General features: G+C 55.8%; 1 protein-coding gene across 5 annotated transcripts in view; it reads right to left on the bottom strand.

Moving 5' to 3' along the window:
• The window catches only part of SCUBE1 (signal peptide, CUB domain and EGF like domain containing 1), a 140,021-nt gene that overhangs the window by 16,315 nt on the left and 99,055 nt on the right, over positions 1 to 24,651 (bottom strand). For all 5 annotated transcript variants that reach the window (XM_025457276.3, XM_025457285.3, XM_049115752.1 and 2 more), the window contains 9 exons: positions 24,142 to 24,258; positions 17,866 to 17,988; positions 15,388 to 15,504; positions 13,711 to 13,833; positions 5,149 to 5,268; positions 4,730 to 4,834; positions 3,721 to 3,834; positions 2,769 to 2,906; positions 1,330 to 1,533 (listed from right to left, as the gene is read on the bottom strand). In XM_025457276.3, coding sequence (XP_025313061.1) covers positions 1,330 to 1,533; positions 2,769 to 2,906; positions 3,721 to 3,834; positions 4,730 to 4,834; positions 5,149 to 5,268; positions 13,711 to 13,833; positions 15,388 to 15,504; positions 17,866 to 17,988; positions 24,142 to 24,258 — 1,161 coding nt within the window. The remainder of the gene's footprint in view (positions 1 to 1,329; positions 1,534 to 2,768; positions 2,907 to 3,720; positions 3,835 to 4,729; positions 4,835 to 5,148; positions 5,269 to 13,710; positions 13,834 to 15,387; positions 15,505 to 17,865; positions 17,989 to 24,141; positions 24,259 to 24,651) is intronic.

Below are 24,651 nucleotides of genomic sequence, written 5' to 3'. Positions count from 1 at the left end.
AGAAAGGGATGCCTGGGTGGCTTGGTCAGTGAAGCATCTGCCTTGGGCTCAGGTCATGATCCCAGGACCTTGGGATCGAGCCCCATGTCGGGCCCCCTGCTCAGCGGGGAGTCTTCTTCTCCCCCTTGCCCCCCATCTGTGTGCATGCACTCTCTCTCAAATACATAAAATCTTAAAAAGACAAAAATAAAAGAATGACACCACAAAGGCCCTCGGCCTCCTGCGATGCCCACTCCACGGCTTGAGCCAGAGTCCTTCCATCCCCCACACCTCCTCTTCACTGGCTCCCCAATTTGTCTCTCTGGCCCAGCCTATGCTTTGTGCTCCGGATTGGTGGCTCCAACCACCCATTCAACATCTTCACCTGGAATGACTCACACGTGTCTGTGCTAACGAGCACAAACGGAGCACTCTGTCTTCCCCAAGTTCCCCAGGTCAGAAAATGATGCCTCCTCTGCCCAGTGGCCCTTGGAGCTGCCCTCGAAGCCTCTGTCCTCCTCGTCACCCTTCCAAAGTGCTCTCAATGTGTCTCAGTCCTTCTTGTCCTGCACCCAGACCCCCATACCCTGTTCAAGGCTCCCCCATCTCCCGCTTGGCCTCCTCTCCTGGGTCCTCACTGGCGGAAGCCCTCCCCTGATGAGACAGCGAGAAGGTTGCTCCTCTGCTTGGGACCTTCCTGTGGCTTCCACCGGCCCAGAGTAGCACCGTGGTCTGCACGGCCCTGATGCAGTGCCTTATGGGCCTGTGGGTGTGCTTGCTTGCTCACTGGCTGTCTTCTTTCCCCAGTAAATGTAAACCCCATCAGAGCACGGGCTCTGTCTGTTCTGCAGGCAGCCACCTGGGCTGTCTCTAGAGCTATCTGCTCTTGACAGGCCAGCTCCTGGGGCTCTCTGGTCAAGTCACCTGCTTCCTTGGCCTGGACCCCAGCTGGCTCCCGGCCTCACGTGCCTCTTTGCTCTGCATCTCCTCTGCCCTTGGCTCCCATGCTGCCTCTGCTGGGAAGCCTTCTCTAGTCACACAGACCAGTCCCCGTGCCCCTCCTGCCCCTCCACTCTGGCCGTGCTGGCCTGTGCTCCTCCTGTCCCATCAATCCTCAGGATTGTGGGGAGGGTCACATGTGCAAATGTTTGTCATCAAGAGCCCTGCCCAGGGTCTGGCATCAGGGGAGTGCTCTTCAAATGACAGCCATTGTGAGGAGCACAGTTGTGCTGCTTCTTCCGTGTCTCACTGTCCCCTCCCAATGTGTCTGCTTAGCCAGGCCACCCGTGGAAGGAAGGGCGGAGAAGCTTTGCCGAGTGGGCATCCTAGTGGCCATGGGCAGGGACGCACCGCATTTCCCGTCCTGTAACACCTGGCCTGTGCCGCACGCCCCCTGGCCCTCCAGGGCCTTGGCCGGCCACTGGGCCATCGCGTACTCTGTGCCTGCGACCTGGATGGAGAAGTGCTGCCGGCCGATGGACTTCCGCAGAGTCTTGATGGCAGCCTGCAAGCTCTGCTCGGCGCGCTTCCGCATGCAGTCCGCCTCACAGGTGTCTGCAGGGGCGGGAGGGACGGTGACTCGCAACCCCCTCGGAGCTGCCTCTTCCCCGAGCTTCCCCTCTGCCAGGCGGCCGTCTGCCCAGGGCACCTTCTTGCGGTAGCCGCGGGCCGAGGCACCATTGTGGCGTCCATCTGACAGACAAGGAGACTGAGGGCCTGAGAGGTAAGATCTGCTCAAGGCCACACTGCGGATCGGAGGAGGAACCAGGCCTCCACCGCCGCAACGCATCACCTCTCAGGGCACAGCTCACGGACGGGTGGTCCTCCCTGCCACTCAACATCCTCGAGGCTGCTGCTGCTCCCAGCATAATGCCCAGCTCTCTGGCCTTGAATCTGAGGCCTCTCATGGGAAGGCCCCTGCCAGCCTCGCCACCCCTCACCCCCAGTCCTCTGACACCCACTGTGAACTCCGCATTCTAGCCACCCCGTCCTGCTCACTGCCTCCCGAGCACATCTCATTCTACCTGACCTCCATGCCTTTGCCTATTCCATTCCCCTGCCATTCCCACCACCTCTCCCACTTGGTGAACTTTGATTTTAAGTCCTGATTCAAATGGTGCCTCTTCTGGGAAGACTTCCTGGGCCCCGCTCTTAGGGAGACATCTCAGCTCGGTGCCCTGTTTCCTCTCATCCTCCCCACTCCTCTTGGTGTCTCCCTCAGCACTGGGTAGTTTGTATGTGTGTCTGCCTCCCCTTGGCTGGGAGTGCAGCCAGCACGAGGACCTTGGTCTGGTCCCCTCTTTCCACAGTGCCCAGGGCTGGGCACCCACAGCACACATCTGTTGACGGATCTCAACTCCTCTGTCACAACTCAACATTTGTAGCCAAGAGGAAAGCATTCATATGAAACATAAGCCAGCATTATAGGCTGCCTTCTGGAACCTGGGAAAGATAGGCCCTTGGCTTGATTGTTCTGGAAACTCTATAGGCATTAGCCCCTCCAGGCCCCAGAGAGGGCCTGGAGGGGTGAGGAGGGGCAAAGAGGGGCTGTGGGGCTGTCACTGTGGGTCCCTGAGCCCTTCTTCTCATTGCCCTGGGCCTCCTCTCCATCCTGGGTTATAGGCAGCTGTTTTAAGGACCCGGCACCGACCCCCCTAGCTCCCCCACTGCCTGGCTGGCCTCCACCTCTGGTAGCCACGGCTCAGGTGGTCGCCCAGCTTCATGCCCGCAGAACCCTGCCAGCCCTCCCGGATCCCTGCCTCCCTGAGGCCGTCCGCAGCCTCACGCACCTGACGCCTCTTCCATCTTTATCTCCACTTCGAACTCCGCTGTGATGTGGGTCACCTCCTTGGATGGGGACTTTCGGCCACGGCGCCTCTTCTTGGAGGAGTCGCATTTGAGGGTCACAAAGGTCAGATGGCAGTTTTCTGGACAAAGAAGGGACCACTCTGGCAAAGGTGGCATGGGGCAGGAAGCAGGGTCCTACTGATCCCTGCACACAGATTACCATCAGCAGGGCTCCTGCTTTGCCTAAGAGTCTGTGGTGCAGACAGGGAAACTGAGGCTGGAGGCCAGGCTGGCTCAAGGCCTCATGAGGGGTCAGTGGATGAGCTGGGTCCTGCACCAGTCCTCTGAGCGCACCGAACCACTGCACACGGAGGCGCTTGCATGTACTTTCTTAGTGGTGCTGTGCAGCTCAGCTCAGTGGGCTCGGCCCAGGTGAGGTCGGCTTGAGGGCCGCGCTGTTAGCTTTGGGGGAGGAATCCTAAGGTGTTCAGGGATCTTTGTGGAATCAGAGCTGGGACACTCTTCTCCTGGGTGTCTCCAGGAGAGCTTTCCCCTCTCATCGAGCTTTCCCTGTGCTACCCTCCAGCCTGAACGCCCTTCCTAGCCTCCCTTGTTCAAGAACAAGGAGTCCTGGGAGGCCTTATGGACACAGGCTGCACACACAGCCTATGCTCTGGGGGAGCTCATCTAACTCTGGGTGGGGCAGGGACGATGGGCCCCGGGATGCTGAGGGCCCCAGATCTTCCACTCCAATGCTGGGCTTCTTCCTGAGGCACACCCCCACTGTCTGCTGTGCTCCAGGCCTGGCTTCTGCGGCTCAGGGACCATGAAGGTGAGGATGAAGAGAGGCCCCCGTCCTTGGAAACCAGGTCCCGCTGGGCCCCGGGGTCCCAGCTCTCAGGCACAGGGACCCACCGCCCCTTGTGTGGGTTGGCACCATGGCAGCCCACTCACCCAGCAGCAGCTGCCTCAGGGCCTCCTTCGCTGGCTCCCGGCTGTGGGGCCGGAGGTGGCACTTGGCGTCTCGGATCTTGAAGCGGGCCTTCTGCCTGATGGGGGCGGGTACACCTGGGGAAAGGCCAAATACCCCCAGGTGGAGGCCTCTCCTGGGGGCAGGGGGTTGGTGGGGCTTGGGGGCCACGGAGGGAGTGCCTGAGTGTGAGGGGGCTGCCAGTGGGACACACCTGTGGGGCGCGGGGGCTGGGGGAACCCTGCTCCCTCATTCCTCTCCTGCATGGCCTGATAGAGGTGGGAGCATGGAGCGGCCATGCAGCCAGCGGTCTACCATGGAGGAGGAAAGGAAGGCCTCTCATCTCCTCCCCCGTGACCAAGGCCAGCTCATATGGGTTACGCTGTTAGGAAAGGGGGCAGAACAGAGAGGGAAGCGAGAGTCTCGAAATAAGACAGATGCCCTGAACTACTGATTCCTTCCAAGAACAAATCACAGCTGCGTGGAGGAAGAACCCGACAATTGCAGATACTCAGAATCACATCCGGTATGCGTTAGGTGTACACGGATGCCCCCATGTCATTGAATTCAACTTCTGGAATAGGAAAAGCTGCTGAAGACACCCCCTCCGGCTCCTGCTGGCAGGGGAGTTGGCTGTGCTGCGCTGACCACTGATGGAGGTGGAGGGCACCAAAGGCCATGGGAGCGTGCTCTGCCATCGGGACTTCTGGGACCTTGTGGTCACAGCAGATGCAACTCGCTTCACTGAAACCGAGCTCCCTCTGAGGAAGCTCGTGGAGTCCTCGCACCTCAGAGACACTGGAGCACGGAGTGTGGCCTGGAGGTCCCAGTACTGCTCTTAGCTCGCTAGCTCCTGGGTCACGCTGGGCCGGCGCCAGGCCAGGAAGCTCTTCCCTAGGCGGTGCCCCTCCCTGTTGTCCCAGTGTGGTGCTGGATGCCAAGTCCAGTGGTCACCAGGTTTGTGCAGCAGGGCTGGGCCGGGGAGGGGGCTACCTGAGCAGCTGGGGCCAGTGCTGGAGCTGGTGCTGTTGCGCTTCTGTAGCATCTTGCCCTGGAGACCCGGGACGCCGCAGCTCAGGCTGTAGCTGTTTTCTGAGTCTGCAGAGAGGCCAGGGGTGAGGTGGACTCAGGTGCCCTTCCCTTCCAGCACCCCCTGGATCAGGGGAGGCCTCAGAGGGGTTGCTGTGGGTAAGCAGCTGGGCAGAAACAAGCCCACTGCATTTGAGAGGAATGCTGTGGCCCATAGGGAGCCAGACAGTGGGTCAGGATCACTTGGTGATCAGGGCCAGGGAGCCTCCTAGGTTGGGCTCTTTCCTGGAGAATGGCAGGGAACAGGGGCAGGACCCCGGGGAAGGAAGCCCCCTCCCCCACCCCCACCCTGAAATCCCTTCCTGAGGATGGCCTCAGGTTACCTGGCACGAAGAGTGAGTGGGCTGGGCAGGAAAGGGAGCAGCTCTCCACACCTCCCACCTTGCTGCAGGACAGCTGGGCCCAGGGTGAAGCTTTGGCCCGAGAAAGGCACTTGCCCATCTCTGAGGAGGGGAAGACATAAGAGAGGGCTAGAGGGGCCAGGGTGGAGGCTTCTGAAGGCCCTGTTCCTGGGCATGGACCACTGGGGACCCCTGCCATACTCTTGTCCTGTGGCCAGACCATGGTGGGAAGGGGTTAGGAGCTGGCATGGTCCACATGCACTTGGACGTGTGGGGATGCTGGGCCCACAGAGCTGGCTTGCTCCCTCCCCACTCTGACCAGTTAGTGCAGGCCCAGACTGGATGGCGGGGTTGGATTCTCCAGAGCAAGTGTCCACACCCCTCTGGGTAAGGGAACAGGTGGAAATGACATGGCTTCTTGGCAGTGACAGACTCCTAAGCATGCGAGGGTCACTGGGAGCCCCTCTCTGGGGCAGCCGCTGGACACATCCACTAGGTGTCTGGAGAGGTCCCAAACCAAGTTTCTTAGGTATTTTCTAATCTTTTGAGGACTGACAGTTCCATAGCCACAGTAAACCCAGAACTGCTTTTATACACGTCTAGCTGGTCAGTGACAACAGGCTGAAATGGGCACGCCTCTGGAAGCACCACTCAGAGGGTGTCATCAATGACTGGGTCCCTCCAGAAAGTAGGCTGAAGTAGGGGACTTAGTCGGAAAAAGAAACTGAAGTGGGAAATTGCCAGTGTGGGTGATCTTCAACATGTGGCTGGACATTTTCAAGGAGTCTTAGAAAGTAAATAACCTAGAAACAAAAACAAACTCACGGCCTTCCAGATAAAATAGCTGGCCCCCAAATAACTATAAGACCGAAAGTCCTCTGTTCCCAAAGAATCAAGAATCAAGTTTAAAACCACCTGCAGATAATACAAGCACAAGGGGCCCCTGGAAGAACCAATGTTTATGCCAGGTGAGCAGAAGGACAGTCATCTACAAACTCCCAAGGGATAGCTGAGCCCCCAACACTTCCCTGGACTTCAAATTCCTAGGGGGAATTGTCAGGGATTGCTGGCGGGCAACAGTACTGCTTTCTTGTACCAGTAGGGGCTGCTCCTTGGGAGAGGCAAACCATCCCAGTCCTGAGCATCCTGGGTGCTCTCACAGCGATACTGAGGACATGAAGCACTAACAGCTCCTTCCTCAGACCATTTCTTAGGGTTGTGTTTGCCTGGAGTTGCTTTGAAGGAAGAGGGAACACCTCCCCTGGGTCAGGGGCAGGCTGGCTCTGTTCACTATCAAAGTGGTGAGTTTCCTAGGCTGGGTATTCCTGGGCAGTGATGTCAATTCTCTAGCTGCATGCCACCAAGAGTACATTTGGGACTTGGAGGTGGGCCAGGGGAAGCCACACAAATGTGCAATTCATGCTGGTTGTTGTGCTGAGTGCTATGTCCTTCGTCTCTGGCTCAGCGGTTCCTGGGCTTCTGTGGCAGCCGTGAAACAGCAGCTGGCTAGCTGACGGGCTGCATGTAGGCAAAATCTCTGACTCTACCATATACACCCATTGATTCCAACACTGCAGAACACCAAAGCCCAGAGAAAAGTTTAAAGTCACCTAACAAGCAAGAGGGAAGGCAAACTGTAAGTAAAAACAAAACAAAACAATTTGTTTGCCTTAAAGTAAGGAACGTCTGGTTGGGGGAAAATATGAACCAAGATGGTCGGAGGTAGCTCTGAAAGCAGACAGGAAGTTGCAGAAGGCTTGGGGGCCATGACCTTGATTTGCTCTGGTTTACTAAAATCACTCAAGCAGCGGGACACTCTGACAAGCCTTGGTTCTTTCCCATGTCCAACCTGTAACTGCTCCTTGGGAGCTGTTATCAGAAGACAACCCTCCCTCCCAGGTCAAAGCCCCTAGTAGTGGGGCAGGATCCACTCTACAACTGGAACTTGACAGCTAAAATATGCCTAAAAAATAAATACACCTAGGGACCCCTGGGTGGCCGAGTGGTTTAGTGCCTCCCTTCGGCCCAGGCTGTGACCCTGGAGACTCGGGATCGAGTCCAACGTCGGGCTCCCTGCATGGAGCCTGCTTCTCCCTCTGCCTGTGTCTCTGCCTCTCTCTCTCTGTGTCTCTCATGAATAAATGAATAAAATATATTTTAAAAAATAAATAAATAAATACACCTAAAATATACCTGTGAAGTTATTTTTAGAAGTCCCAGAAAATTCTCCTATACATGATTCAAATTATGGCTGATAGGAGCCTTAATATACGTATTATATATGATTCAAAAAGAGGATCCCTGGGGCAAAGCTTCCATAGCATCAGCAGAATAAATGGAACAGAGCCCAGGAAGAGTCCAAGCTGAGTGTTCCCAGACTGTTATATATATATTTTTGTTTGTTTAAACATGCAAAACTTAGGCCATACCCTCAGGATATAAGCTCAACAGCATGGCAAACATCCATGACCAAGGCTTGCCCTTTCTGCCTCAGGGCAATGCCTTGGCTAAAGTAGTTGGAGCATCTTCAGATCTTGTCCTAGAATCACCTTTAATCTGAAGGTACCACATGCAGTGTGCTCCTCACTGGGAGCTGAAAACACCCAGTATCTTTTCTGCTTGTCACTGAACCAATTGTGGTATCTGGTTCCTTTATCCTTCTTGTGTTATCACTGAGCAACTCCTACCCGTTCCTGAGGAAGAAATTCATCTTTCTGTGTCTGTACTCCAGAAGAGTTCATATCCAAAACAGATCTTTTGGACATTCTGCACCAAATCCTGACTCAGTATTGTTTGTTGATGGCACTTATCTTAAAAATGGAGAGGTTTAAAAATTCATATGGAAACTCAAGGTAAGTAGGTAAGTTCGAGAATAGCCAAATCAATGGCCAACTGATTTCAAGAGGATGGGAAGACAATTCAATGGTGAAAAATAATAGTCTTTTCAACACATTGCACTGTGACAGGTGGATATCCACATGCAATAGAACAAAGTTGGACCCCTGGCTCACACCATATACACATTAATTCACAATGGATCAAAAACCTAAGTATAAGAGCTAAAACCATAAAGCTCTTAGAAGAAAACAGGGGTAAATCTTTGGGACCTTGGATTAGGCAGGGTTTCTTAAAAGTGACACCCAAACCACAAGCAGCCAAAGGAAAAAAATAGATAAATTGGACTTTATGAGGCTGAAAAACCTTTATGTTTCAAAAGGTACCATCAAGAAAATGAAAAGACAGCTCACAGACAGGGGAAATACCTTACAGATCATATATTTAGTAAGAAACTTATATCTAGATTATATGAAGAACTCTTACAACTGAATAATACAGTTAACACAATTTAAAAATGGGCAAAGGATCCGAATAGATATGTCTTGAAAGAACATCTACAGATATTTGATAAGCACATGGAAAGGTACTCAACACCACTGGCCGTCACGGAAATACTCATCAAAACCACAATGAGAAACCATTTTACCCCCCCCAGGATGGCTATCCTCACAAAGTCAGAAGACAAGAGTGGACGAGGACGTGAAGGAATTGGAACCTCACACACTGCTGGTGGGATGTCAAATGACACGGTCTCTCTGGAAAACAGGATGGCAGTTCCTCAAAAGTTAAGCCCAGCGTTACTGCATGACCCATCAGTTCTACCCCAGGGCCTATACCAGAGGAAACTGAAAACATATGTTGACACAGAAACCTGTACACGACTTGCTCACAGCAGTGCTCTTCATAACGGCCCCCAACTGGAAAGAACCCACATGTCCATCAACCAATGAGTGGATAAACAAAGTGGTCTAAGCAGATAGTGGGATAGAATTTAGCAGTCAGAAGGAATGAAGTCGTGACACGCGCTATGACATGGGTGAACCTTGAAAACATTACGCTAAATGGAATAAGGCCCTGTGTCTATGACTCCACTTCCGCCATGTGTCCAGAAATGGTGAATCCATTGAGACAAAAGGAGATGATAGTTGCCTAGGGCTGAGAAGTTGAGGGCAAATGAGGAGAGACTGCTACGGGCCTAGGGTTTCTTTCTGGGGTAATGAAAATGCTCTAAAATTCACTGTGGTTGCACAATTCTGTGATTATACTGAACACCACTGAACTGTACATTGAATGGGGGACTTGTACGGCATGTGACTTATATCTCAACAAAGCTGTTAATAAAAACAAACAACAAAAGGAGGAGAGACAATACTAGGCTGGATATACAAGAACTTTCCAGGCTGGAATCAGTGGATAGTGGCCGAACCTGTGGCCCTCTCCAGGGCACATTCAATTGACAACGATAAAGGGTAGCTCCGTATGCCGAGCATTCAACAGCAATGCTCTGGAAACAGAGAGGTTTACTGACCATAACAGAGACATGGGACCCACAGTATGAGGGACGGACGACAGACAAAATGTCTCCTGGATCATCACATTAAATGGGCCGTTGGACCATGGTCCCTGGGCAAGGACTTCGGAAAGGGAGCACAGAGAGACAGATCTGTGGAGAGGCACGGGGATTCTATCACAGACACACTATGTTTGCCCTCCTGCTCTGAGAAGGAGCCAAGGGGAACAATCATGCTCCAAGCCCCCTGAGGATGGTATCCAGTGAAGCCAGAATGGCCACCTGGAACCAGACCCCTTCACGTGGCCGTGTGCTGACCTTTTCTTCAAGACAGCTCATCCTGGTAGGGACAAACTGGCTGTGGTATTGGACAACGTGGTGAGAAACTCTCCCAGGATAGCAGAGGAGATGACCAAAATCCTGGGTAAAGTATAAAGATCGGAACAAACCCTAAGGGACCCCCTGGGCATCCCCAAATGGATTCTATGGGTTATAAATGTACACTTGTAATAGCATATTTGCTTTCTGGATGAATCAAAGCAGTCGCTTGTTGGGGGGAAAAACCCAGCAGTCATAGGAGCTAAAATATTACTACTAGGTCCTGTGTTCCTTATTAGGGATATTCTAACTCATTTACTTATTTATTTTTTTAAAAGATTTTATTTATTTATGAGAGAGAGAGAGAGAGAGAGAAAGAGAGAGAGAGGCAGAGGGAGAAGCAGACTCCATGCAGAGAGCCTGATGTGGGACTCGATCCCGAGACTCCAGGATCACACCCTGGGCTGAAGGCTGCACTAAACCACTGAGCCACCTGGGCTTCCCATCTAACTCATTTATTTAGTAATAGGCAGACACCTTCTACTGGGAGGGTTATTTACAGATCACTCAGAAGTTTCACTGTCTTTTTATCCCATATCTTTTGGGAACACAGAAGTGGATTTTTTAGAACTCACTATGAAGTCACGACTTACAGATTTTGAACTGGGTTTCTCGAAAGAACCCCCAGAGGCGGACAGCACACTCAAGCCAACTACTTCCCAAGATTCTCAGGATAGGTATAAGATGATACACAGGGACCGCTCTCACCTAAGAGCACTGGATTAAATTCTCCTTAATGTTTGCAACCACTGACTTCCATATACTCCTTTACACACCTTTATTCTTGGTTCTTTGGGTCATGCTCTCCTACCTTATGCATTTAAGGTTATACATCGCTGATGTGCTCTATTATGCTTCCTTCACCAATAATAACTGGCCTGGATCTAGGCCTTGCTAGTGATAGCCACCATCCTAATTCTTGAAATAAATCTTCCCAAGCTATTGCTAGGGAAATCGATATTGAAAGCCAGTATAAAGTATATCACACAAACCTTACGAATTATGACATGCTCTGTAGACAATATGTAGAAGAGAAGGAGAATGCTCTTGAGCTGGGAGAGGCGAATTCAGCTATCTTGTGACGTATCTGACTGCTTATCACAACACCACCCATGACACATCCCTACAGCTTCACCAAAGTGGATCCCATTTCTCTTATGTGGGATCTGGCTCATCAATGCCACCCAAGACCACAGCTGATGGTTCTGGGGGCTATTAGACTGGTCCAAGGGCATGGCTCCCCCAACGCCTCAGTGAATAATTCAATAATGTCATCTTGCAAACCATCTGAGGACAGAATTCCCTTCTGAGGGACACAAATGATACCTGGCGAAGCAGCCCGTGAAGGCTACTGGTCCTATCCATAGGAATTGGATATGCAGCTCCAAGCAGTCATCAAGAATGTGCCCCTTGCTTTGGGTGATAGGGTAAATAAGACAGCCTATGGTGTGGCACAGGAGGCATGACAAATCGGGCTGACTTCCTAGTGTGAGCACTCATGGTAACAGTAAGAGTTCAGATTTTCTCTTGACCAACTGGGGAGATCGTCACTGCCAGCACTTCACTTTGGACCTGGATGCACAGCAGGGGTGAGGTGGGACAAACCACGCTGAGGTTATAAGGGAAAGCCCCCTGAACGCTGATGGTGGACTCAGGGAGTTGGTGGAACCACTTTTCTTGGTCAGCCCTGGGACTCTTGGGTCATGGGTCTAGAGGGCCTTCGAGTGCCTTCTAATAACACTTTGTTATGCTTCATCATCTCAGTCTTCCCACATCTCATGTCCAGAATGCTAACTGCTTCTGTGTAAATCACCACGAACCTAGCAGATGACTTAAGAGAAATGGGATAAAATCACGCTGACGGACAGTGACCAGATAATCAGACCTCCGCTGATGACTCTGCACAGGGTCGGTGGCAGCGTGGAGACCCAGACAAGCGCCGGTGGCCTCTCCTGCAGCTCTGACTGAGGGATGGACCACCAACAGGGTGCCGAGGATAAAAGCACCCCTTCCCCGTGTCCCTAGAGAAAGCCTGCTGGCCCAGCAGCTTTGGTAACAAGGCAGTACCAGACCTGGCACGACCTGATCAATCAGCAGACCAGCCTCTGAAAGCCAATCCATCCGTGACTTCCCAGGCTTGGAAAGTGAGCCCACAGGTGGCAGATTCACCCAGTGATGAGGCTTTTAAGGCTGGAGTCAACCATTCTTCCTTCGTACCCAGCACAAGCCATGCTCCTGGGACACACACCACTTGATCCATGCTGCCCCACACAGGCTCCTCCCTGCAACCCGGACGAGACCAGCGGTTTGCTTTGCTCAACAGGATCGCCTGAACATCACTACAATCCTTATTGAAGTAATCGATACATCGAGCTTTTTGATCTCAGATGCTAAGTGACTACGGTGTCCATTCTTCAACACTTTCACTCATTCATTCCACAAACATTTACTGAGTGCCTACAATTGCCAGGCTCTGTTGTAGATGCCGGGGATACAGCAGTGAACGAGACGGCAGAAGCACGTGCTCAGCTATGTGGAGCATATATATGCCATGTCTAGCGGCGGGAAGTACAATGGAAGGAAAGACAGTGAGGAGGCGGGGGGTGGGGGTAGGAGGTGGTCAGGGAAGGCCTCCCAGAGCACACAGCTACAGGGGCGAGGAGCCCTCCAGGCCAGGAGGGGAGCACCGGAACAGCCATGTCGGTTGGTCGTGGGCAGTACCCTTGAGGTCACTGAGGCTGCAGGGGGTGGATGAGGGTGAGGGCAGAGGGCCATCAGGCCAGGGTCTGGTAGCCTTTGGGCCATTCTAAGAGCTCTGGCTTTGCTTCCACGTGAAGAGGAGCCATGGAGAGCTCTGAGGAGAGAGGGACACAGTCTGAGTCAGATTCAAAAGGCCGGCTCTGGGGGCGCCTGAGTTAAGCATCTGACTCTTGATCTCAGCTCAGGTCTTGATCTCAGGGCTGTGAGTTTAAGCCTTATGTTGGGCTCCATGCTGGGCATGAAGAAAAAATAAACTTAAAAAAAAAATAACAATAAAAGGCTAGCTCCTGCTGCCCTGGGGATGTTAGAGAATGGCAGGGCAGGATCTAAGAGCCATTTCAGGGCCGCGGCCCCAGCATCCCGTAAGGGCCTTATGCAGGGTGGAAATCATGTGTTTGTAGAACCAATGAATGTGGGGGATTGTCTGGAATGTAGCCTAGAGCTTCCAGAGCACACCAGCAGGGGACGCAGGAACCCCGAGCTCTCCAGGAGCCCACATCCGCTTCCTGGGCTGGACATTGTGGGGCTGGTGGGCTGGGGAGGTGGTGGGTCTGCTCAGACCCAGATGCTCCCTCCAGCCTGGACATTGTGGGGCTGGTGGGCTGGGGAGGTGGTGGGTCTCCTCAGACCCAGATGCTCCCTCCAGACCCAGATGCTGCCAAAGCCTGAGTAACTGGCCCCTCTGCTCCCCTGGCTTCCTGGGGCCACAGCTCTGGCTGCATGGGCCTGACCCTGACCCCCAGATCTTCACTTCTGTGTCCCCTTCCCCCTGCAGGTCCGGTTCAGTGCCTGTGGTGGACACCCACCGTGCTCTCCCACCCATGTCCCCTCTTCTTCTGCAGGCCATCCTTTGCCTTAGCTGTATCCCTGTAGCAGAGATCCCTTCCAAGAACCACCCTCCCAGGCGAGGCAGGCCCCGTGTTGCTCACCCCACGGTCACCCCGCCCTGAGAGGTCACTGCCCTTTGCATCTGGCATCAGGTGCAAAGGGGGAAGCCAGTGCCCAGGCCCTTCTTCAGGGGTTGTGAGGGCAGCGATGGCCTGTCCCGGGACACTCACCCACACAGTCCTTCTGGTTCCAGTGGAGCCTCCTTCCTGGGGGGCAGACACATTCATAGCTGCCCCTGGTGTTGATGCAGCCCTGGTCACAGCTCCCATTGTTCATGCTGCACTCGTCCACATCTGAAAGCACAGGTGGGAAGAAGGGTGTCAGGGCAGGAGGCTGGCTGGTGGGGCAGGGTCACCCAGGACGAGGGGGCCGAGAATCCCCTGACCCTGCCGGCAGCCTGACACTGTCATCGGACGCAGACATGTGGCCACACACACCACACACAGGAGTGCACACATGCAAGGCTGATGGACACGGACACCAAGCCGTCTCCCTCCCCCAGGAACCCCAGCGGTTTGCTGAACTCGAGTGGCTGCGCCCGGGCTGGGGGGAGGGCAGAAGGTGGCACAAAGTTAAAGTGCTGAGCAGGTCTCGTGGGCAGGGGTCGTGAGGTGTCTCTCACTGGGTTGCACAAAGCTTTCCCAGGCTGTTTCCTTCTGTGCGATGGGCCCCAGGGTAAGAAGCTGCCTCCAAGGCTCTTCCTTCTCTGGTCATGGAGGAACCAAAGCACCCGCTGGAGATGGGGAGAGGGCCTGGGCCATACTCATGCTGGGGTGCCCGGCTCTGAACATCTGGGCCGCGGAACTTACAGAGTGGCAGGCCCAGAGGACCTGGTGCCCGGGTTTTTGGGGGTCCCTCCAGAAGAATCTGTAGCCCAGCCTAGGAGCACCCTCCCCCAGTACCGGCTTGATCGCTTCACGCCTGACCCCACCTGACCTGCAGAGCCCCCCAGCAGAGGGAGTGTGGTCACAGGAAATGAGGAAATCCCAGAGCCTCGGGGCCATTCTCGGCTCCCCCACCTTCATCTGCCATGCCTGCACATCTCCAAGTCCCATCGTCTGTAGCTAAATACTTCTAGAACCTTCTCCTTCTCTGCACACACCCCCATCCTGTCCAAGGTCAGTAGCTCTGGCTTCCATGCCTAGAGCTATCTCCCTCCTGGTGCCTCGAGTTCCATTCTCCTAAACACGTGGCACCCAGAGTGCTCTTGTTACCTGAGCACGCCCACGTCACACCCCTACTTAAACCCTTCAACAGTCTCTCATTGTGCTGGGAAGAAAACCCATGTCATCTGCAGGCCTTACAAAGCCCTGCTTCCTCCCTGTCTGCATTGCCCACCATGTTCTCATTCCCTTATGGGGCTCCACCAGCTGCTTCGAGGTCCCTCTATGCTACCTCAATGCCTTTGCACTTGCTGACCCTCCTGGCATGCTACCCCTTGGCTTGGCCCACTTTCCTCCTGTAGGATCCCCCTGGCCCCATCTCCATATGCTGTCCTCGTCTGTTGTCACCCTCTCCCACTGGGATGAATCATCTATGGGAGTCTGTGCAGTGGCCATCCCCTGTTCTGGACCGAGGATCCCTTGTAGTTGCCATTTTGGGGCCTATGCCCACTACCTGGAGTGAGGCCTGCCACCTAGGGGGTACTTGCCACTCCCTGCCCTTATCTCCCTGCCCCCCTTGCTCTTGGCTGAGCCCCTCTGCCCACCAGAACCCAGCATTGCTTAGGTCCCTTCCAGGCCCTCCAGGGTCAAGGTCGGGGTCAGGGTGTGGGGTGCAGCATAGGTGGCCGTGTGGCCAGGCGCGTGCCTCAGGGGGGAGGTGGCCCTGGTGGGCGGGCTGCAGACCTCCGCAGTGGGTTGTCCCATAGAGTGTGTAGCCACGGTGACACAAGCACTGGAAGCTGCCTGGGGAGTTGATGCAGATGTGGTCGCAGGTCCGCTCGAAGGAGCACTCGTCGATGTCTGTGTGGCCACAGGGAGAGAAAGTTCAGGGAGGAATTTCAGGGTGCAGTGGATGGGCATAGCCTGCCACTCGCTCAGTCACTCAACGAACATCTGGGCACAGACAGTCCCTGGGCCCTGAGGCTTAGGGCACAGCCGATCCACAGTACCTGTTGGTCCTCTTGTAACCGCCTGACTTGGCAGTTTGTGTCCGTTAACCTTATATTTCTAGGTTACAAGCTATTTCCCATCTCTTCTGGAGGGGGCAGGGTAAAAGTACCTTGAATATAAGGTATTATTATGAATCACTGCCATTTTAATATCATTCAATTGTGATTAGGGTAAATATTTAATCCACCTCTGCAGGAAATTGCTAGGGGCTTGCCTGAGGCAACAAATGAACTGGGACATTTAACTAGGCCTCTGGAATGCTTGACCAAAGTGTGTTTTCCTATCATTCCAAGATGTCTCTTGAGAAAACAGCCCAAAGAGAAGGAGTTACGGGGAAAACATGCTATCCATAAGGGATAACAAGATAGCCTCGACAGTGTGTGAAATCTGTTCTGAGATTCCTGGTGGCTGGGGTGAAAAAGGAAAAAGGGTCATGCTTGTTACCAAAAAAGAGGAAATGAATCACATGCTCATATAAGACAAGTGTGTCCTGGCTACACATTTTGGGGAAAATGTTTCTCATGGGACAACTGATGGGGGCTCCTGAGGGCAAAACAGCCACTGACCCACCTCTCCATAGGCACCATAGTTGGAGGTCGTCCCTTGAATTTATTAGCTCTTGCAACCACACGCGTTGATGATACGTGTGTATCTGTAATAATTCTAGTGCAAGGAAAGAATCACACTGGGTGCTCAAAGGAGGATGTGATCCCTCCCAGGAGAGGAATCTGGAGGATCCCCTGGTACCTCTGGTACCTGGACTCGACCTTGAGGGCTGGGATGAGCTTGGAGGGAAGGAATGAAAGCGGGGGAAGGGGTCTCTGAGCAAAGGCTGGGAGGTGGCAGCCCAGAGCACTCTGGGGTTGGGAGGTGTCTGAGGTCTCCGTCCCAAGGGCCTGAGTGCCAGGCAAAGGAAATTAGAGCCCAGGGTGGGGCTGGAGCGAGGCTGGGACATGGCCAGAGCCCCAGGGCCTCAGAGAGAGGAGCCAGCAGAGGGTGGAGAAGACTCGCTGGAGCCCAGACAGACACACATCATGGCCTCCTCCTCAGTGGCAGCCCACCTCTCTCAGGGGCAGCTGGGGGTGCAAAGTCAAGGGCCCTTTCTTAGCCCTCCACAGAATTTGGGAAGGCAGATGGAGCCACTAAGTCAAAGTGCAGGAGTCTGGACAGGTGACATGCTCCCAACGGGCCTCATGTCCTGAGAGGAAGACAGAGCCGGGATACCCATCAAGGGAGGAAGAGGCCGAGCTGGGGAGGGGAGATGTCTAGGCTCTGGACCCTCCCTTACCAGCCTCCTGCTCCTGCCTTCCTCGCCTGGTGCCCTTGGGAGGGCACATCTCTGGCTGCTCAGGGCCTCCTGCTGCCCTGGGGGCCAGCCCTGAGCTGCACTGATGGGGGGGATGCAGGCCCACAGCCCCACTCAGCCATTCAGGTTGTGCAGTGTGCCATTATGCAACGCCACGCAAATGAGAGGACTAGTCTGGAATGGAGTCATCGAGGATGAAATTGAGCTATGTTCCTGCCACACAGGATACCCTGGCTCCTCTCTCTGTACTTTCTCCCAAAGCGGGTCCCCAGGACACCCCTGCCTTCTTCTCAGTGGCTTCATCCAGTCCCACAGGGCGCCTTGTGGTCTCCCAAACTCCCCTTGGGTGGGTTTATCTCCCTGGCTCCCCTGGGAAAATGCCTATTCACCGGTGTCCCCTCCCCCAGGAAGCCTTCCCTGACCACTCTTTCCGCTGCCCATCTCTGGGCTCTCACTGCACACCGGATGTCTCCTGGACTCGTTCTGGGCTGTGATTCCTGGCTTTCTGCCCAGACCTCACATTACCGGGAGGGGGGGGCCTCCTGGCAGGTGCCCCGGAACCCTAAGGACTGCAGGAGAGCGCCTGCAATGCGTCAAGCCTTCCACCAGGTGGCGCCAGCCCACCTCGAAGCCTCTGAAGGAGGCCCGGGGCTGCCCGGGCGCTGAAGGGCTCTGCTGTGCCGCCCCGCACCCTGACACGCGCCGATGCGCCTCCCGGCCTCAGTTTCCCACCTGGGTGGGTTCTGAGGGCCCGTAGAGTCATGAATCCTAGAGACGGCGGGGAGGGCAGGTGCGCACTCGGAATGGTCAGCGGGGCCGACGCACGGGGCCCTAACCTCCCCGCAGGAGCCCGCGCAGGCCCGGGAGGGCGGGTGGGGGGGGGCACGGGGGCGCGCGGGGCTCACCTTGGCACGTGCGCTCGTCGGTCAGCAGCTTGTAGCCCTTCCGGCAGCCGCACTCGAAGCTGCCCACCGTGTTGCGGCAGAAGTGGTCGCAGCCCCCGTTGTTGGTCAGGCACTCGTTGATGTCTGCGGGGGGCAGGGGGCCAGTGGGCTGGGCCGCCAGGTGGGAGGCTGCCCCGCCCCCACGACCCCCTGCGCCCCCTGCCCAAGGCGGGCCTCTGGGGCCTGGCGCCCAGCCTCGGGGTATGGAGACTTGGGGAGCCCGGCAGGCATTCATGGGATGGAAAGGAGGGGAAGCGATGGCTGCTGTGCAGGACAAGAGGGTGGGCACCCTGTGGGGGGGCCTTGGGGAAGCTCCTGCGCCCCTGGAGCCTTGCCTACCCGGCTCTAAGACAACCACCGTCAGAAGCACATCTTGGACAAGCACCGAGCACCGTGAGGATTAGATGAAATGATGGTCCTGCGGTGCTGGTGCTTAGTGAGTGCTCAGCCAACAATCAGTAGCTTTAATGTCCCAGTTTTACTGATGGGAGAAGGAGGCTTAGAAAGGTAACAGGTGCTCCTGGGCTGGCCGGCTTCCCCCTCCAATTCTGCCTACTGGTTTGAGCAGTTTCTTCCCTCAGGATTTTAAGGGCTTGTGGCGGGACCCTCAAGGTCACACGGCCCAACTCCATGCAGTAACTGACCCCTTGCAAGCATCCCTGCCAGTTGGCCTCTGCTTGCATATCTCTAGCGATGGGGGCTTTCTGCCTCGCAGCATGGCCTGTTGGCTGATGCATCACATGCTTCCCCGACTCCTATGACTTCCCTCCTGTGCCCCCTTGCCCTGCTTATCTGGCCTTTGCTTTCTGGGCTCCAGGCCAGCCTGACAGACTGTGATGTCAGAGACCCTGATCTAAGGTGTCTCTTCTTACTCCAAAGTTCCTCTGGGGCCCCGACCCCAAGGCTCCCCATGCTGACACGACGCAGCAAGTAGTAGCAGAGCTGACTTTCAGAATGGTGTTCTCTGATTTGGAGGGGGTGAAAGGAAGTGAAGGAAACCAGCTCCGAGTTGGCCAACGGCAGAGCTGCTGACTCCAACTCTGGCCCTAGCTGAGCCTGTCCTGAGCGTGAAGGCCCGGGTGCCCCTGTCCTGTGTAACTGGCACTGCCCTATGAGCAAGGTCCACCTACCCCCTTTTGTGCTGAGCCCCACGGAAAAGACTCTTTCCCATCAGTGACTCCAAATCCTGGCCTCACTTTTTTTTTTTCTCAAACCAAACAAGCTAGATCTGACACCTGCAGAAAAGTCCTAAAGCAATGTTCCCACAGGATATTCCTCAACAACAAAACAAAATCCAGGTGTGTGGTCCAGTACACTAGAAGGAAGCCTTCAAAGAGAGCAAGGCTGGGATGTCCCCGTGGGCAGTTCTCAGAGCCTCTGGGAGAGGAGGCCACAGCAAGCTTGGCAGGGGCGGACTCCAGAGCTGCTTTCCTGGGAAGCCCCTGAGGGACCAGCCTCTGAGCAGTGCAGAGCACCCAGTGGGCATGCCCCTGCATCTCCTCACCCTTGGCTGCCCCACCACCACCCCAGGCAGCTCCACCCCAAAGACCCATTCTGTTTGCATATTCTGATGACTTTGGCACCAGGAAGGTGGCCAAGGAGGGGAACCTGGGGTGGTCCCCAGTAAGTGAGGCCTGCAGATCACCAGACCTGGCCCGGAATCCTGGCTGTGCCACTGCCTGGGTGACTTCACCCCTCTGAATACAGCAGGCACTCTATGTGTGTGCACCGAGATGATCACTAAGAACAATGCCTTCTTAGGTCCAGGAACTCTGCACATGGCCCATGTTCCAGGAACAGAAATGCCTAAGGGTGAACCCACACCCCATGGCAGGTAGTCAGACCCTCCGGTGGTCACTGCACCTACTGGGCACCACCTCATCCTGGGGGCCAGGCCAGGCACTTTCTGGCAACGTCTTACGTGATCTTCAAAACAACTGGGGGACCAGATCCTCCATTTTACAGAGGGAATCACAGCTACACGCAGGAGCGATTGGAGCCCAGTCCCCCACAGCTGTCTACAAAGACAGGCCCTCTCCAGAGCACCAAGCTGACCCCACAGCCTCCAGAGAAAGCAACATTAGGTTTAGTTGAGGGCCCGTCCCAGGCAGAGGCTTGGGCATCGCCGTATTCTTCTCCCCCTGGGGATTATAGGAAGACAGGGAAATTTCTAGCTAAAAGCCTCTGGCAGGAGAATGGAGACCTGTCTCAGCTCTGTCCCAGCCAGCTGTGTGATCCCGGGCAGGAAAGGTACCTCTCCGAGCCTCAGGTTCCCCATCTGTGAACTGGGCTGGCAACAGGTGCCTCTCCCAGACTACATGTGCCGAGGCGGGCTGCTCACCCAGGAATGCCTCAGGCCTTCTGGAACCCCTAATCCCACCCCCATCCCTATTCCCATCCGGCCTGTCAATGGCAGGGGCTGTCATGGCAACCAGACAGGCCATGGGAGGCATGTTTGCTTGAGGCCAGGCTGGTGTGGCAGTTGCCTGGGGATCAGAGTCAGGAAAGCACCCCCAGCTCTAGCCACGGTACAGTCACGCAGCCCCTGGACCTTCGTTCTGACGAGCCCCGGGGTGCAGCCTCTGCCCTGCTCTCTCCTTTCTGCCCTTCTAAGACTCCTCTCTTTCCTCACTGTGCTCATGCTGCCCTCCACCCCACCAGGCAGCCAGCAGGCCCCCCACCTGTTTACAAATTTCCAGGGCCCCCGGTCATCCCAGGATAAAGGGCCAGCCCTTCCCTGGGCATCCCGGGCCTGGATGCTCTGCCTTCCTCTTTCTGCGTGCTTGGCCTCTGCCTCGGCAGCCCAGGCCCCCACACAGCCTGCCCCTGGAAACAGCTGCCTCCGTGGGAAGGTTTCCCTGACATTCCCTCCAGAGTTGGCTGTCCCCTTGTCATGGGGCCTGCCCTCAGGAGGATGAAGACACAGAGAGGGGAGCTGGCTCCTGTCTGGAGCCCCTGGGCCCAGCATGTGGCCTGCACAGCAGAGAGACTGCCCAGCAGGTGTTCACTGAGTGGATGAAGAATGCATTAGCTGGAGCAGCTGAGAGAAGGCTGGGGTCCTGGGCTACCCAGGAGAACCTCAGAGGCATTGCCGCGATCAAGCATTGGGGGAGAGGTAGCTGTGAGCTACTGATCCGGTTCCCCTCTGCCCATCCCACGGAGGGGCACAGCCTGGTAACCCAGGGCCATGTGGAGGGCTTCCGGGTGGGAGTGGGCAGCCGTTGCCCTAGAGCAGCCTCGTGGGGAGGGCACACTGCTGGGCTTGGCCTGCTGGGCAGAGGGCAGGTGAGGGAGCAGAGGAAACAGGTGGTGGGTGGGAGTTCTCCCGGACTGTTCTAGAAGGTGAAGGGGCTGGTATCTCTGAGGAAACCCAGGCTCCAGCTCAGAGAGTCGAGGCCCCAGACCTCCCTCCTCTCAGAGCGGCCAATTAGCAAGGTGTCCCCTTCCCAGTATCAAGCGGGTACAGCACTGAACAGGGGCCCTTGAGGCTGGACCCCTGCGCTGTCCACACACTTGAAAAGCAGCTTGGGACAAGTCCTCCAGACAACCCCACAGCCCCCATGTTCCAGATAGAACACCCCCACCTTCCTGTGCCTGTCTTCACCTGTCTGTGTGACCCCTGTGTGCTCAGGGATTTCAACTCTGGATTTTCCAGGACCTCTGTTACCTTTCCCCTCTAGCCATAGGTCTGGCTTCACAATGACTTTTGGCTTCCAGAACCTTTGAATTACTCCTTTGATATCTTCTTCTGGGCCCTTGCCAGGACCAGGGTGCACACACCCACTGGGGAGCCGAGGCCTTGGGGCTGGGGATTCCCAGTGGGGCTCGCCCTGCCAGGTGCCCGCGCCCTGACCTGCACCTCTCGTCTGACCCGTGAACTTGGGCTGTGAGCACAAAGCTCTAAGATGCCAAACCTGGGGTCTGGAGGTCAGCCGTCATTGTCCGGTGTCCTCTGATTTGAGGACGTTACGACATTTACGTGAAGCAGTTTTAGACTAGTCTCACGATCCTTAAATTCTGACTTCCAAGACAATATCCGGACTGTTCTCGACCACCACTGCCAACACCTAGTTCAGGCCAGATGATCTCCAGCCCAGGTGATGACAGCAGCAGCCTCACTGCTCTTCTAGACCCTGCCCAGAGAACCCCATCCAAGCTGTGGTCAGGGCCCTGCTCAAGATGAAGACCTGAGTCTGAGCTTTCTCTGCCTGGTGGTGTCTGGGGACTCACCAAAGCTTGGAAGTATGAAGGGCCAAGCCCTCCCCAGCACACAGGCCCTGTACTGTCTGACCTGGCCTCCTGCATGTCTCACAGACCTGGGCATGCTGGATGCCTTTGGGTCCCTGCGCCCCAGCCTCTGCACAGCGGCTATGGTGCCGCTGGAAATGTTGCCCTGATAAATGCCTCTCCCTGTGCCCTCCCTGCCCTGGCTCTCGCTCTTCAGCTGGGTGTACATCTCCATCCAGCACCTAGCAGTCAGTAATACACGTTTATCTCAGTGATTTTAAAAAGTGAAGAACTGTCTTCTGTGTTCAATAGAAGATCCCCAGGGAAGGTCTGCTTCATTCACCTGTCTGCCCGGCCCCTGCACAGAGAAGGAGCCCAGAAACCCCATCTGGTATGGGGGAAATGAAAGGACCTCTTGACTGCAGGGCAGCAGGCATGAGGAGGTCTGGCAAGGGCAAAGGGCAGAGCAGGGGAGCCCTGGTTAAAGGGCTGGAGTGGTTCTGGAAGAGCCATGGGAAACAGCATGGGGGGCTTGGATTGGTGGGCCTCCGGCTGTGGGGGGGGCCTCCTCTCCTCTAGACACTGGGTGGAGGTGGGTGGGTCAGATGCCCCTCAGGCCACCAAAGGCTGGGTGGGGGCAGCAAAGCCCCCCCCAAAGTGTTCTACTTGGGCTTGGCTGCCGATGCAGACAGTTGGCTCCTGGCACCAGCTCCCTGAGCCCTGCCCGTCCCTGTGGTCCCATGCCCAAGGGGGATGCAGAGTAGCCTGACTTTACCCTCTCCTGCCCCAGTGCTGAGGGCACCGGGCAGGCCTGCTGTGTCACCGCTGGCTGTGAGGACGGCTGGGACTGTGGGGAGCCCTGGCTGGTCCCCCGGCATCGAGTCCAGGAGCTGAAACTCGATTCCGAGTGAGCTGAGCAGTGGCTACAGAAGGGCTTTCTTTTCAAATAAACAGGTGGAAGGACTGTTATTCCCGTCAATAATCCCTACTTTCTTCCCAGCAAAACAGCTAGGAAGGAGGAGTCACAAGCTATTTTTTACAGGCTTAAAAAAAGCCCACCTCGGACTATTTAAGATCACCAGAAGCCTCTGCTGTCCAAGTCTTCGCCCTCTCCTCTGCCCTTCTGCTCGCTGCCTTCCGGCCTGCCCTGCTCCCTGACAAGTGGGAGGCTGGTGGCCCATGGCTGTGGGGATTTGAAGGGCCAGCCTGGAGCCCAGTGGGGCTGCACGTCCCTCCCTTGCAGGGCGACCCCTTCAGTCTCCAGAACCCTGCCAGCTCTCACTTCCCTGCTCCCCTCATTCCTTGTTTCCTGAGGGACCCCTAACACCACCAAGCACCCCCGGAGGCCCTCAGGAACTCTGTGGGGTGAGTCAGGGAATAGGTGGGAAGAGCAGAGCAAGCAGTCACTTCCAGCGGCTGGGAGACTGGCCCATTCCTGCGAGATCTTCCCATCTGCCCATCCTTCCAGAGCCTCATTTCTAATTATAGGTAGAGGTTCTTCTGCATCCCTGGTCCCCAGTTGGGAGCTCCCATAATTTCGCTCCTCCGGAGACAAGACACACAGCATCCTCATTTTGCTAACGGTGACAAGAAGACAATCCCATCCTGGTACCAGCAGACCTCCCAGGGCCATGCTGTTGCCCCAGCTCTGCCAGCTACTACCACGAAGGCAGGTGAGGGTGAAGAGATGGCCATATCCCCCTCTGCTCCCCCCACCCCCCCTGGGACCACGATGAGTCCCTGTGGGCCCAGGGGGTCCTGCAGTGAAGACACTGTTTGCCTGGCCCAGTGCACAGCCCCTTCCTTGGACATCAGTACCTGCTGTTTGGCTCAGGACCCTATCAGCGAAGCGTTCCCTTGAACCCTGCTGGGGAGCACTGACCCTCCCTCTTCATGGCCTCTCCAGCGAAGTGCCGGCGACTGTTGACCCCCGCCCTCCCAGGCAGCCATGGCCACACACCCAGTGCGAGCGTGCAGCCCCCGCCCCTGCCTGAGTGGCTCCACGCTGACCTTTGCACGTCTTCCCATCGGGCTGCAGCGTGAATCCCACCGGGCAGCTACATCGCACGCCAGTGGCCGTGTCCCTGCAGGTCCGGTCACAGCCTCCGTTGTTTACCGCACATGTCTCTGGGGGGAAGAGACAGAGATGCTCAGTCTCCTCAGCCGGAAGCCACTGCCTTTCTCCATCCACGGGGGGCGGGGGGAACCTCCTGAGACAGGAGGTCTGAATTTGAGTCCTGCCTAATACCCTCTAGCTGTGGGCCTCCCTGAGCCTATTAAATGGGAAAATGACACCATTCCTGGGGTTGCCAGTGAGGACCCACTGTAAACGGTGGGTAAATGTCTGTACCCTACAGGGGGCTGTGCTTGTGTAAAGGTCACCGCCGACAGGGTCAACGCTGCTGTGTGCAGCCCCCACGGAGATTAGCCTGGCTGGCATTTAACTGCCCAGGGCCAGATTCCTAACCCCTTGTCCTGCCCGGACTTGGGACTCCAAACCCAGACTCACAGTCCCTGGGG

The sequence above is a fragment of the Canis lupus genome, chromosome 10 (genome assembly GCF_003254725.2).
Source record: "Canis lupus dingo isolate Sandy chromosome 10, ASM325472v2, whole genome shotgun sequence".
NCBI classification, from domain to species: Eukaryota; Metazoa; Chordata; class Mammalia; order Carnivora; family Canidae; genus Canis; species Canis lupus.
This window is presented reverse-complemented; position numbering and strand designations above follow the sequence as displayed.